Source organism: Protopterus annectens, chromosome 6.part1 (genome assembly GCF_019279795.1).
Source record: "Protopterus annectens isolate FY-2018-M chromosome 6.part1, PAN1.0, whole genome shotgun sequence".
NCBI classification, from domain to species: Eukaryota; Metazoa; Chordata; order Ceratodontiformes; family Protopteridae; genus Protopterus; species Protopterus annectens.
The window spans coordinates 204,451,223-204,464,054 of record NC_056738.1 but is presented as its reverse complement, the minus strand read 5'-3'; the positions used below and the strand labels follow the sequence as shown (position 1 = coordinate 204,464,054).

Below are 12,832 nucleotides of genomic sequence, written 5' to 3'. Positions count from 1 at the left end.
CAGCATCAGAGTCCTCGTAGGCCTGGAAGGGTTCTTCTTGGGTATCAGAATGCTCAGAATCCCCAGAGGCTTCATCCGAGGAGAGGTCGTCCGCCTGCTCAGTTCTAGGCCTTTTTTCTGCAGGTGGCTGAGAACCCCTGTCCGGATGAGGCTGAGACACCCTGATAAGGGAAATAAGATCTGCAGCCAGAGACATGATCTGTTTATCAGATGAAGGGGCCTGGGCAGGTTTAGGATGGGCCTTGGCCTGACTGGCGGCCTTAGCACGTGCAAAGGCCTTAATGGACATGGAAACAGGAGGCCTAGCAGCCCCACGTGCAGGCATTACCTTGTCCACAGGAATGATGTCGGGTAAATCCAGAACTTCGGTTTCCGGAGGAAAATCCACAACCGGTACCGGAGAGATCTCAGAGACCGAAGGTAGTGTTAACGCTGTGTCGTCGGTCTGGAGCGGTTCATTTACCACTTCCGAGGGGACCGGATCGCTAGCAGAGGATTTAGGAGTAGCATCGGTAGTGGACGCGGGCCGAGGATGTCGGTCCCGGTCCTTGCGTTTTTTAGCAGATTGGGTTGTCGGTTGATCCGACGGCATGATATACGCAAAGGATTCACCGAAAAAGTCCTCGCCGATTTCTGCCCGGCGCCTGAGTGCGCTTATTAAAGCAAGCACAGGCAGAGACGTCGTGGTCTGGGCCCAGGCAAGGAAGGCAGAGAGAATGGAAGTCCTTATGAGGTATTTGTTTACCACAAGACAAACAATTATTAATTTCTCAATTTGTTCTGACATCGGCTGAGGCAAGAATAAATGTTCCCCAACGGGGTACTTAGCTTTTAGATTACTTCGGTACTGAAAACACAGGAGCTGACCGACCGGCACTTGCGAACTGCTTCTGCTTCGGGCACCGCGCGGCAAGAAAGACTGAAGAAGATGGCGTCGGCCGATGCCTTTATACTCCAGCCGTTGTGACGTCGGAGAGGAGGCTACACCAGCCGACGCCGGACCCAGACTCTGGAATTCGACCGACCGAGGGCTGCCTGAGGCATGACAACCCATATGTTATGACTGCAGTTGCATTCTTGAAGGACATCAGCTTTGAGTCTGTGTAGGACATGTGTTTTAAGGCCTAGGATCTTCTTCATGAGGTACTATTGTGGCCTCTCCAGTTGTTGCAGGCGTCTAGTGAGGTACATGCCAAATGAGGAACTATACTCAGACTGGTCTAATGAGGGAAGAGGAGAGAGAAATTATGACCCCTTTCTTCCTGGACGCAAAACCCTTGGGTAATGAGATGTACCACACAGGACCTTGCAGTCAACCTGTGTCACCAGATCTCATAACACCTTCAATGGGCCCTTACTGATGTGGTAATTAGTCGGAACTGAATTTTTCCCAAAGGGGCTGATGACTCATTTTTTTGCATTAAGCTTGTGGCCATGGCTTCGACACCAGTCACTGGCCTCAAGTGAGGCCTTACTTCTCAGAAGTAGATGCCAAATAGGAGAGGACCCAGGACCAATCTCTATGGGACTCTACTCGTGACTGGTTGGAAGTAACTGAGTCAGTGACTAATTGGCAGTCTGGAGTCTGCTACTTTCACACTGTGGGTCCTGGGAGCCAATTTGCAACCCACCCAAAGATATAGGGTGGGATGCCTAGTTTGCACAGTTTATCAATAATTCCTGAGTGAGGAATGGTATCAAAGGCCTTGGCCAGATCGAGGTAGGCTGTATGAACTGCCTTACCTTCATCAACCGCTCTGGAGACTGACTCAAAGAAGTCAACAAGGTTGAGCTGGGATGATCTACCCTTCACAAAACCAAACTGCATGGATCTAGAGTTTGGAAACTCCCTATATTCTTGTTAATTAGGTCCATGATGATGCTCTCCAAAGCCTTACATATCAAACTAGTCAGGCTAATGGGGCGATTTCCAGGATCTGTAGTCACTCCTTTATGGAGCGTGATGACTGGAGCAGTGTGCCATTTGGTAGGGACAAAGCCTGCAGTGAGGCTGTGACTGAACACAGCCCACAGACATGGTGCCAGTTCACTTTGTAATTCATGTAGAACAAGCCAGGGATATTGTCGAGTCCCATGGAAACTGTATTCTTGGCCTTAAAAATGCAGCTTTAACCTACGCTGCAGTAATGCTGGGTGCCTGGCATTCTTCCGGTATTCAGACTGGTCGGGGGGGAGTAAAGCTGGCACTGAATCAGTCTGCCAGTATGATGTTGGCAGTATCTATTGGCTCAGTACAGGAGGTACCATTATGCAGTAACTCAGAGCAAATCTGGGTATTGCCATGGAGATTCTTGGTATAAAACTATAGAAGGCTTTGTGGTTGTTTTTAATGTCTGCTGTAATTCTGCCGCCATTGTAAAGTTTATTAATGGCAGGGGACAACCAGACTTTTTTTCTGGAGGAGCATATCTTGGTTCTGTTGGGTATGGCTAGTTCCATGCATTTATGTACGTGTTCATACAGTGCATTGGTGTATGATTCGGCAGTCGTGCATCTATTTTCCATTGGCATGGCATGTGTGCCGTGAAGTTAAACACCTCTGCTTTTAGGAGTCCAATGTCAGCTTTGGAGAAGTTTTTCATGGTGGATACCTTTGCGGGGTTCGGTGGGGGGGGTGAGATGTGGATTTCCATGGTGATTAGCAGGGCCAAGAGTTTTCTGCGGAAAATTGTCAAATTCCACGGGGTCATCTGTAAAATTTCACGGCTCACCATGGCAAAATAAACAAAGTTCCGTGACATTCAGAGTTGTCAATCATTGTGTTATTTTTAAGCAAAGTTACCACCTCAGGAGTAAGCCTATACTGCCTTTCATCTGCTATAAACTTAATTATAAACATAGTTATACAAAATACAGTATTATTCACCACATAGCACCCGGCGATTTTGTCTGCTGTGATTGCAATTTTCCCATCAGCCAAATTGTTAACGAGCTCTGCCTGTAGGGTGCCATACACCTTTGGTACATAATGCTTGCCAAGCCAGTTGGCTCATGGTATGTCACTGCCACCCTTGATGTCTGCAATAAAAGTTCGCAGTTGAGGATTATCCAGCTTTTCTAGCAGAATGTTGGCAGACATGAACGCCTTCACAAGCCCAACAATCAAATCCTTCATCATTGTGCGCTGCCATCTGCCTTTCTTTGCATCCGATTGTAGTCTGCCATTTAGGAGTGATTCCCAGATCGCATCAGCTTTGCGTCTGGCCACACAGTCAAAATGACGCTTTGACTGCAAGTGGTCAGTGATGGTCTCCGAACATGATCACCAGTTAGGTGGACTAATGTGCAACCTTCAGCTGCAAAAACTTGTGATCCAAATTCAGAAACATGACTAGCAGGTGTCCCATGCTTTGCACTTTTTGAATGCTTATTAATTTTTACTGAACACAGACAGTACACTAAATATAAACTACAATATGCCAATATCAGCACAAATCCAAACTGAGTGACTATGAACCGGTTTTCTTCTCCCCTGTCTCAACAGCTGTCTGTTGCTAGTCTGTTTTCAATTTCCCGCATAAAAGTAAAAATTCCACGACTTGGGACAAATTCCGCGGCGCGGCTCGAAATTCCACAGCACACAGAAAACTGTGGCCTTAGTGATTAGTTTGTGGTTGGATCTAACCATGGAGGAATTGACTGTGTAGAGCAACAGTTGTCCATGTTTGTAATAACCAGGTCAATGATGTTGCTTCCTCTAGTGGGGTTAAGAATGAGCTGGTCCAGACATCGAAATTTATGAATTCCAGGAAGCATTGGGCCAGTGCATTGGTGCACGAGTAATTTTCCCAGCTGATGGAAGGATAGTTGAAGTCACCTAGTATGTGTGTGTTGGGTTGGATCTTAACAGTTTCCATAAGCGTCCCATTAAGAGTAAAAGGTGTGCATTTTGTCACCAGAGGACATAAAATTACCATCTGTTAAGACTTCATAAAAGGACAACTCATTCCTGGAACAACCTGCCCCATCAGCTGCCTGTTATGATGGTCCCCACTTGGCTCTCATCATCCTCTTGGTTATATCTAGTACAAGGGGAACAAATGGGCTCAAAACCAAACAAAGGAAGCTCAATGATCAGCAACTGCAGAGAGAAAAGCAGCAATAAAAAAGGACAGGATGAAGAGGATACTATTCCACGTTAAACTGAGTGCACAGCAATACTAAGCTAATGAGAGCATGGGGAAAGCAGGTTTGTAGATTGGTACTAGGCTATCGGCCCTAGGGCCTATACAAGCATAGCCATAATTCCCTGGCTATTTCTTCCCACAGTATTTAATTCCCTGGTCCCCTGTCTAGCAGGGCGACCAACGTGATCCCTGGGGTGAATTTCCTCACATCCAATCAAGGATCCTTTTGAAGAGGGCCAAAGAGGGCACTCAAGCTTGACATGTATGGGCAGTCTATTCCAGAGTATGGGGAGTCTCTGGGTCATGAAACCATCCCTCCAGCATGTTTTGTTCATTGCTATGACCAGGTTTAGATCCCTGGAGCATGCAACTCTGAGGGATTGGGATTTCTTTAACTGTAGCATGTCCAACAGCACTGGGTTTGACATGGCCTTCTATGTTAACCAGAGATTGCCTCTGAGTAGGCAATATGCAACAGAAAGTAGCTGGAGTTTTTTTTTTTTAGACTGTCAGCATAGGGCATTTGCTTTAGGCCTGTGATTCTTTTAGTGAGATATTTCTGTGGCCTTTCCAGTCGTTACAAATGTCTTGAGGTACATACCAAACAGGGTGTTTTACTCTATAATGGGTACAATGAGGGACGAGTACAGTGGGACAATGACCTTTTTTCTGGATGAAAAGCCCTTAGTGATGAGGTGTGCCACATAGCCACAACAGTCAGGAAATCCTATCGAAGGGGAGACGACTGTCCACATGTGTCCCCATGTCCCTCATCACACTTACAGTGTTTACTGTACTGCCACTTGGGGTAATTCATAGGTACACGGTTTTTCCCCAAAGGGGATAACTGCACATTTCTTGGCACTGAGCTTGAGCCCATGGACCTGGCACCAAGCATCTGTTTCTGTAAGGCCCTTTGTATAATATCCATATCATTTGGGGATTCAATAATGGCTCCCAGTTTGCAGTCATCTACGAACTTTGTTAGCCACAGTCTAAGCACTGACCTGTACTTCAGAGAAGTAGATACCAAACAAGAGCAGTCCCAGGATTGAACCCGGAGGCATTAGCTTGTCACTTGTCTAGAGCTGGACTTTTATACTACTTTTACAGTGTGGGTTCTGTCAGTAAGCCAGTTAGCAACCTGAGGGACTTTGGGATTAATGCCCAGCTTAGTAAGTTTATCTATGATTCCAGAGTAGGGGGACAGTGTTGAAGGTCTTGGCGAGGTCTAGATAGGCTGTGTGGACCACCTTACCCTCGTCCATGGCTCTGGAGACTGATTCGAAGTCAAATCAGGTTGAGGAGACAAGATCGACCCTTTACGAAGCCAAACTGGGTGGGGTCCAGTGTTTGAAGGTTGCTAATGTCTTTGTTTACAAGTTCCATGACAATGCGTTTCAGGCCTTTGCAGATCAGGCTCATCAGACTGATGGGACGATAGTTCCTGGGATCTAAGGTGGATCCCCCCTTGTGGAGTGGGATACTTGTAGCTGTGTGCTAATCACTGGGCATGAAGCCTGAAGTGAGGCTATGATTAAACCTGACACTAGGATGAGGTACCAGTTCATTTTGTAGTTCATGTAGTACACAGTCCGGGATGTCATCTGGTCCCATGGATGCTATATTCTTAGCTTTGGAGAGTGAGTTTCTTACCTGTATGGCCGTGAGTACCAGAATTTGGCAATCTGTTGGTATTGAGATAGGCCTTTTAGGTGGTGAAGTTGGCATTGACTCGATCTGCCAGAATACTGGCAATATCCTTGGTATCAGTAATATTTAATGCTATTCTGTTACAGCTCAGATCATATCTGAACATTGCCATTTAGATTCTTGACATGGCTATAGAATGCCTTGTTGTTGTTCTTGGAATCTTTGGCAATTTTATTTTCGCATCTAGCTTTGGAGGATTGGGCGGCGCAGTGGTTAATGCTGTCGCCTCACAGCAAGAGGTTCTCCGGTTCAATTCTCGGCTGGGGTGCCTTCTGTGTGGAGTTTGCATGTTCTCCCTGCGTTCATGTGGGTTTCCTCAGACAGTGTAAACACATGCTTCTGGAGCATTTCTCCCCGGGCCTCCGCTGAAAACAGGATCTGTGGAACTTAGTCGGACTTACCCAATCAACAAATGTTAAATAAAAAATAAATAAAATAAAATAGGATTTTATAAGGGATCACAGCTTCTTACTGAGGCTGGTAAAGAATTTTTTGCATCCTGGGATTTTCCTCTTCTGCAACAGTTTTCTTCCTTCTGTTGTACAGTTTGCTTATGGCAGGGGACCACCAGATTGGGTTCCTTTTTTTTTTTTTTTTTTTTTTTTTTGGAGACGACCGCCTTGGTTCTGTTTGGAATGGCATGATTCATGCACGTGTGGATGTGCTCGTACAGTGCCTTAATGTAGGATTCAGCGGTCAAACTTCCAGTTCCCATATGCATGGAAGCATGAAATTGGTTACTTCTGAGCAGAGTGGGATTCTGTGTTAAACTGCACGACACAAACTAAACGGGACGTGAAGCCAACACGCTCACATCCAGAGAATTAAAATACTTGTTCAAGGACTTTCAGTCATCTGCATCAACACAAAGACAGTTCTACAATTATACGAGTGACAAACTTTGAAAGCTTACAGTCACAGAAGACCAGCCTCATTTGTGTTGGATACAACACACAGACAAGGTTCAATCAATGCCAATAAAGTGAACTACAGAATGCTGATCAAGAAATACTTTAATTTACTTGCATACACTCAGCTTTTGAAAAGGTTAAACATTATCTGCTTCTCTTAAAAGCTTGCCCTACGTTTTCTGACATTTTTAAAACAAACCATCTTCCTCTTAGCTCAATTCTTTAGCGCAGAAAGTACCACCAGCAGTTGCCACTAATCCACAACTTTTGGTGAAGTGCTTTTATTGCCCTGGGATTACTATTTCACATAATTTCACCTTTACTGGGATGTTCCAAGTATTTGTACTCATCTTGAGAAGATGGTCATGAGGTTGCGAAATGCAGAAACTTATCGCACTTCACCTTTGCATGCTTCAGCTTTGAAAAGCCAAATTTCTAAAGTTCAAACTTCTAGGTTTCTACTCAATTAACTTGTGGCAAGATTTTTCTTTTCATGAAAGAGACCATGAAAATGAAATCATGGACCATCAATAAATCAATTCTGAACTACAACGAATCAAAGATTATTCACATCCGACACTTATGATGATCAAGATGATGTTATCACAGCGACTGACACTAAAGCAAAAGTATTCCGCAACCAGATTAAGCACTTTTTGGAATAAATTACGCATTAAAAGCATACAAAATTTGATCATACAGAAAATAGTTCTCGCTTTCTCAACTAAGACTTCATCGCATACAGAACTTAAAAGTTATGCTTACTACTTCCTAAAATAAAGACTGAAATTAGAGACAGATTAACAGCATTCCTGAAGCAAAATTAACCCTCTGGTCCAAGCCCTGTTAAATACCCCCAATACAGCTTTTTTCATCACATACTTAAAATTCACTGGAAGTATGCACAACTGTGGCTCATTTCAATCCTCCCACCTTGACTCTGTGAATCAGTTTGGTAAAAAATATAAAGTTGATGAAGATAAAAATCTACTAAAAATTCAACTGACCTTTCCTAGAGGAAACTTCTTCAGGAATTCTGGGGTCTTATTGGTCTGTCCAAAGTGAAATTCAGGTGGTGTGCAATGGACTGTAATCTTCGCTCCACTGTACTGAGCTGCAATTAAGGCTTTGAAAGCCCTCCAATTCTCTGGGTAGGTATACAGTGTCTGCATAAAGAATTAAAGTGTTAAAACATCTAAAATTCTATAGTCAGCATTTTTAGGCAATGTTAAATCACAGAACACTTAAATTTCACTATTCAAAACAATGTGCTGTGCTTCAAAGCAAAAGTCCCTAGGAAAAAAAAAAAACAGCAGCAGATGTACAAAAAGCAATGCACAAAACTGAGTTAGTACTTTTTGACAATTACTGCAGGTGTAAAATTTTAGTGCAACTACACACAAACTTTTTGCTATAACAATGAAAAACCAAACACACATGCCTTGCCCAATTACCTGCTCCACCAAATTCAGGGACAGAGAAGGAGCTACAGTCTACCTGCATTAATCTTGGGCAGGATGTCCAAGAATCAGACCCCCCCCCCCCCAAGTTGGAGAACCACAACATCAGGATTATTGCTTTGGGACGGGGAAGAACAGGAGCACCTGGCAAAACCACAAATACACAAGACAGCCTATGTTAACTTCACAAAAGTCACTTAACACTTCTTCCAGTGTGGTTATTGGGTTAAGGCAGCAAGGCTCCGTTGTGACAACTAAAAAACTGTAGTTAAAACTAGAAAGGCGAAATGGTCAAAAAAGGTACATGAATTAAAACAGAAAGCCAAAATTGTCAAAAATGGTACATGAATGAAAACAAAATGAAGTGCAGACCCATCCACTACCATTACTAACGGGTGTGGCAATTGAATACAGAAAAGCACAAGCTGTAGAACTAGTGTATGAAGTTTCAGCAATAACAGTTTAAGTTATGAAGACAACTTAATGTAACTGTGCCTAGAAATATGATCGATTCTGACTGGGGATCAGGCATGACCCTCAAGTGACCACCACATAATACTGCCCATTAAAAAACCCACATTGGACTACAAGCTTCTAAGAGTTCATAACACTACTAGTCTGTGTCCAACTACTGTCCCACCAACGCTGTATGCCAACTTGTTCCCTTTACTGTATGTGTGGGAACACACAACAGCATCGTATGTCCTATTGATTCTAAATACTCCTGAAGTCAGGGATTTGGGCACTTAAATTGGACACTTTGGTTGAAAGCTAGGTTGTCAACGTTTGCGAGGAAGCCCTATACTGCACAGCTTATAAATAAATTTAGGTCTAGAGAAAAAAAAAGTTATTGTCCCACTTTATTTAGTGCTTAAGCCCACCATAGAGTTCAGTGCCTCTTTTGTAGTACGTACCCGCAACAAATGGAGCATCCAGAGATGGATTACAAAAAGCAGGGTGGGTATACAGCACACAGCGGGTCTATAACACTGCATTGAAAAGGCCTTTCATCAAACAGCTTTATAATCGAAAAACACATTAATAGAAGTCGCTTTTTGCGAGATTGTGGCACAGTGAGGATCAGAAAAATTGCCCTTTACTTAATGTAGTACGATCTTGGCGGTGGTATATAATTTAGCGGGGGGGGGGGTTGGGGGTGATCCCTCACAAAATCAACTGCTATTAATGCAATTTTCGATTAAGCAGTTTGATGAAAGGCCTATTCGATACTGCTGCAAGCCCCACACGTCTACATGGACTGCCTCAAAACCCTGTTGCTCAACACTTCTCTCATACAGACTGAGGCAACAAGTACCTGGCTTACCAAGATATCAACAGACCCAACACTAATGAATCTAATGCACACTGATAAGTCCAAGGATCTAAACAACATCTGCAACAGAAAAAAAAAAAAGACAGTTTGCGCGGGATAGGCACATCCCAGAGGACATGCAATGTATTTTAATGGTATGCATTAAAGGTGCGTTAACTAGGGCATGATTTTACTACTGCCTCTGATCAGAGACAAAAGGTCCAGTTTACCCATCCACTGAGCCAGATTACACTTTAAAAGGATAGGAAACTGCTTAGCGTCACGTGGATGGGAAGTTTCCTCCAAATAATGGAAATTCTCCAAGACACACAAAAACTTGCTACACATTGTCTTTACAGAGCCTGGGTGCTCTAACTCAAATGGACCACCTGAACAGGATTTCCAGAACCTGCAGGAGGAAAGAAGAAAAAAAAAACCCTGTATATGGTCTTCCTTGATTTAGAGCTCGGGAGCTCTTAAACTGTGAATAAACCCATTTAGGTGGATATATACTTGATTTGGTACTCCTGCAAGAAGATGCACTGCATTCAAAAGTGCCAAAACAAGACACTGGTACAAAATCCTCCCCTACCAATCTAAACCTCAAATCACCAGTCTTGCTTTCTTCTAGTAACCTACACAGGAGGAGGAGAAGGAGTAGGACGAGAGTAACAACAGAAAGAAGAGAAGACGCACAAGCACATATCACTGCATCTTGAATTTTCCAGTAGTTTACTACCGCAACCCCAGATCATACTTAAGCAATAAAAACATTTGACCTGTTATCCCTCAGTCACTACAAAAAAGCGAGAATCTACGACATCAAGAATTGAAAAAGGTCCCACCCATTAAAACATACCCAACAAACCAAATTGCCAGGATATTTTAGCAAACGATATTCTGAGGAGTGTTAGTGCAAACCACAAGAGTTTTAGAATATTCAGATAGCGAGAAATATCCTATTGGCTAGCTGCTTTTTGTTATTGTGGAACTAGCACATTAGCACCAAAGGCTGCGACTACTTAAAATTAAGAGCGCAATATATTTATCACTAAAGTGCTGGGACTCTCAAAACAAGCAAACCATTACACTAAAGAAAGCAGCAGTTCTGGCTAAAATATCTTATCAGAACGGCTGCCCCCAGCATGCGAACATGGGTCAGAAAATAGTTAGGATACTAAGTGCTTTGTGTTTATGTGGTATTGAAGGCTTTGTAATACCACAAAGTATGACCACACACAACAGTAATGGCCATCTTTACTCTGTTATGAATAAATTTCTAACTATGAAGAAAAAAAAAAAAAGCATAGGGTTGAATCCCAGGAGTAAAGTAATGGCACTCTCCCTCATTTTATGACGTACTACAACATACCAAAGGGGAATGCAATATTCAAGCCTGTACTGCAAAAATTCACCAATGACAGTAATTTTTCCAAAAAACAAAACACAGTAAAATCATATGAGTAAATTCAACTACCACCGAACACGTGTTTTTTGAAAATGTTTGTTCACCATATAAATGAAACGACATCTTAAAATTTGTTAAATTAGTTTTATCTGGCAATACCATCTAAAAGAATAAATGAAGAACAACGCATCTTAAACTAGTTTTATTCCTAAATAAATGTGAAAACATATTAATGTGAGCAGCACAGGGGGTTTAATGTTTAGCTCACTGGCTTGCAGGTCCAGAACTTGATCTGGACCTCCAATCGCTAAACCGAGTTTGCATCTGCTCCCTGTATCTGAATGGATCTTCTTCATTCTTTATTTCAAAAGACTTCAGAGCATAAGCACTTGCACTACACAAACTTCTCCTCCTTCCCATTGCTTGGATCGTGGCTGCAAGGTAAACAGACTTATCCAATTAAAGTTAATCAGTCTACCACATGCCTACAAAGCCAGAACCACGGACAGGGTTAACTTTTTGGACAGTTTAGTATTTTTAAAATTACATAGGATGACCAGTAGTCTACAGATTCCAAACGGATGAGCACCTATGCCCAGCATCCTTCCCTATGGCACAAGAGAACTACCACCACAAAAAAATAACGGCAAAGCAGGACACCCTACTCAATTATACTGCCTGCTAGAGTTTACTTACTGCTCGGAACCATCCAAATGGATCTCAAATCTGTAGTATCAAGGACAACAATTTATTGGTACACATCATTTACAATCTGGTCTCCTGAAAACAAAGCTAGGATATATTCAACTTTTACACACACTTACACATGAGAAAGACCTGACAGTTGCAGAGTAGCACTGGTCTGTGCAGAGCGCTAATCGAAGTTTCTGCAGACTTCCTACTGTCAGATGGAATTTACTGTCCGACGATCAAATGAAATTGACTTGCTGTGAAAGACAACTGAACAGTTTACAAGAGACTCCTCCAAAAGGGTAGCCTGCTTTCCAAATATAGACACCAATGTCCAAACTATATCAAAACGTATACATATAAATAAAAAAACAACATTAAAAAAAAAAAAAAAAAAAAAGTGTACACACCCCTGCTAAAATGCCAGGTTTTTGTGATATACAAAAATGAGTCCACAATATCATTTCAAAACTCCCACCTTAAAGTGGCCTATAACTTGTACAATTCAACTGGAAAACAAACAAATCCGTTAGGGAAAAAATATATTAAAAAATTAGAAGTTATGTACCTACCATAACGTTCCATGTTAGTTGTCTTCATCTCGCCTTCTTCTTGCTGGATGGGTTCGGAGCCGATCCTCGGCTCCGACTCGGCACTAGCTTTAGCTCGAGAACTCCTTTTACCAGCTCGAGGCAACCCTATATCCCATGATGCAAGGCGGAACTACCTCAGATCTCGTTTGGCAGCTAACTAACCCTGCTAAAGACTTATCCTAATATAATTAGGAACCATGGTTCCTAAAAGAAGTCCTCATAACAATGCTCCAGAGGAAGCAATCTAATAGGAACTCTCCAAGATCTGTCCAGGCCAGGGGAAGGAGGGTGGGGCCAAGAAGAAGGCGAGATGAAGACAACTAACATGGAGCGTTATGGTAGGTACATAACTTCTAAATGTTAAGTTGTCAATCTCGCCTTCATTCTTGCTGGATGGGACCGTCCCTAGCACCTGTATCCCGGGTGGCTCAATGGAACAGACTCTTGAGAACAGTGGAATCAAAACTGGCCCTATCTCTGGAGGCCAAATCCAACTTGTTTAAAAAAAAGGGAAAACCCCCAAAAAAGGGGTTTTTGAAAAGGGGGTGGGCCCCCAAAAAGGGTTAAAAAACCTTTGGGCCCCTTGGCACAAATAAA

General features: G+C 42.9%; 2 protein-coding genes across 3 annotated transcripts in view; both read right to left on the bottom strand.

Moving 5' to 3' along the window:
* EEF1G (eukaryotic translation elongation factor 1 gamma) overlaps nt 1-7,938 on the bottom strand; it is a gene marked incomplete at its 5' end in the record, with an annotated part of 807,249 nt that extends 799,311 nt beyond the window's left edge. The window contains 1 exon segment of the mRNA XM_044075667.1: nt 7,780-7,938. Coding sequence (XP_043931602.1) covers nt 7,780-7,938 — 159 coding nt within the window.
* POLR2G (RNA polymerase II subunit G) overlaps nt 1-12,832 on the bottom strand; it is a 357,869-nt gene that overhangs the window by 99,480 nt on the left and 245,557 nt on the right. The gene's annotated exons all lie outside the window — the stretch shown is intronic.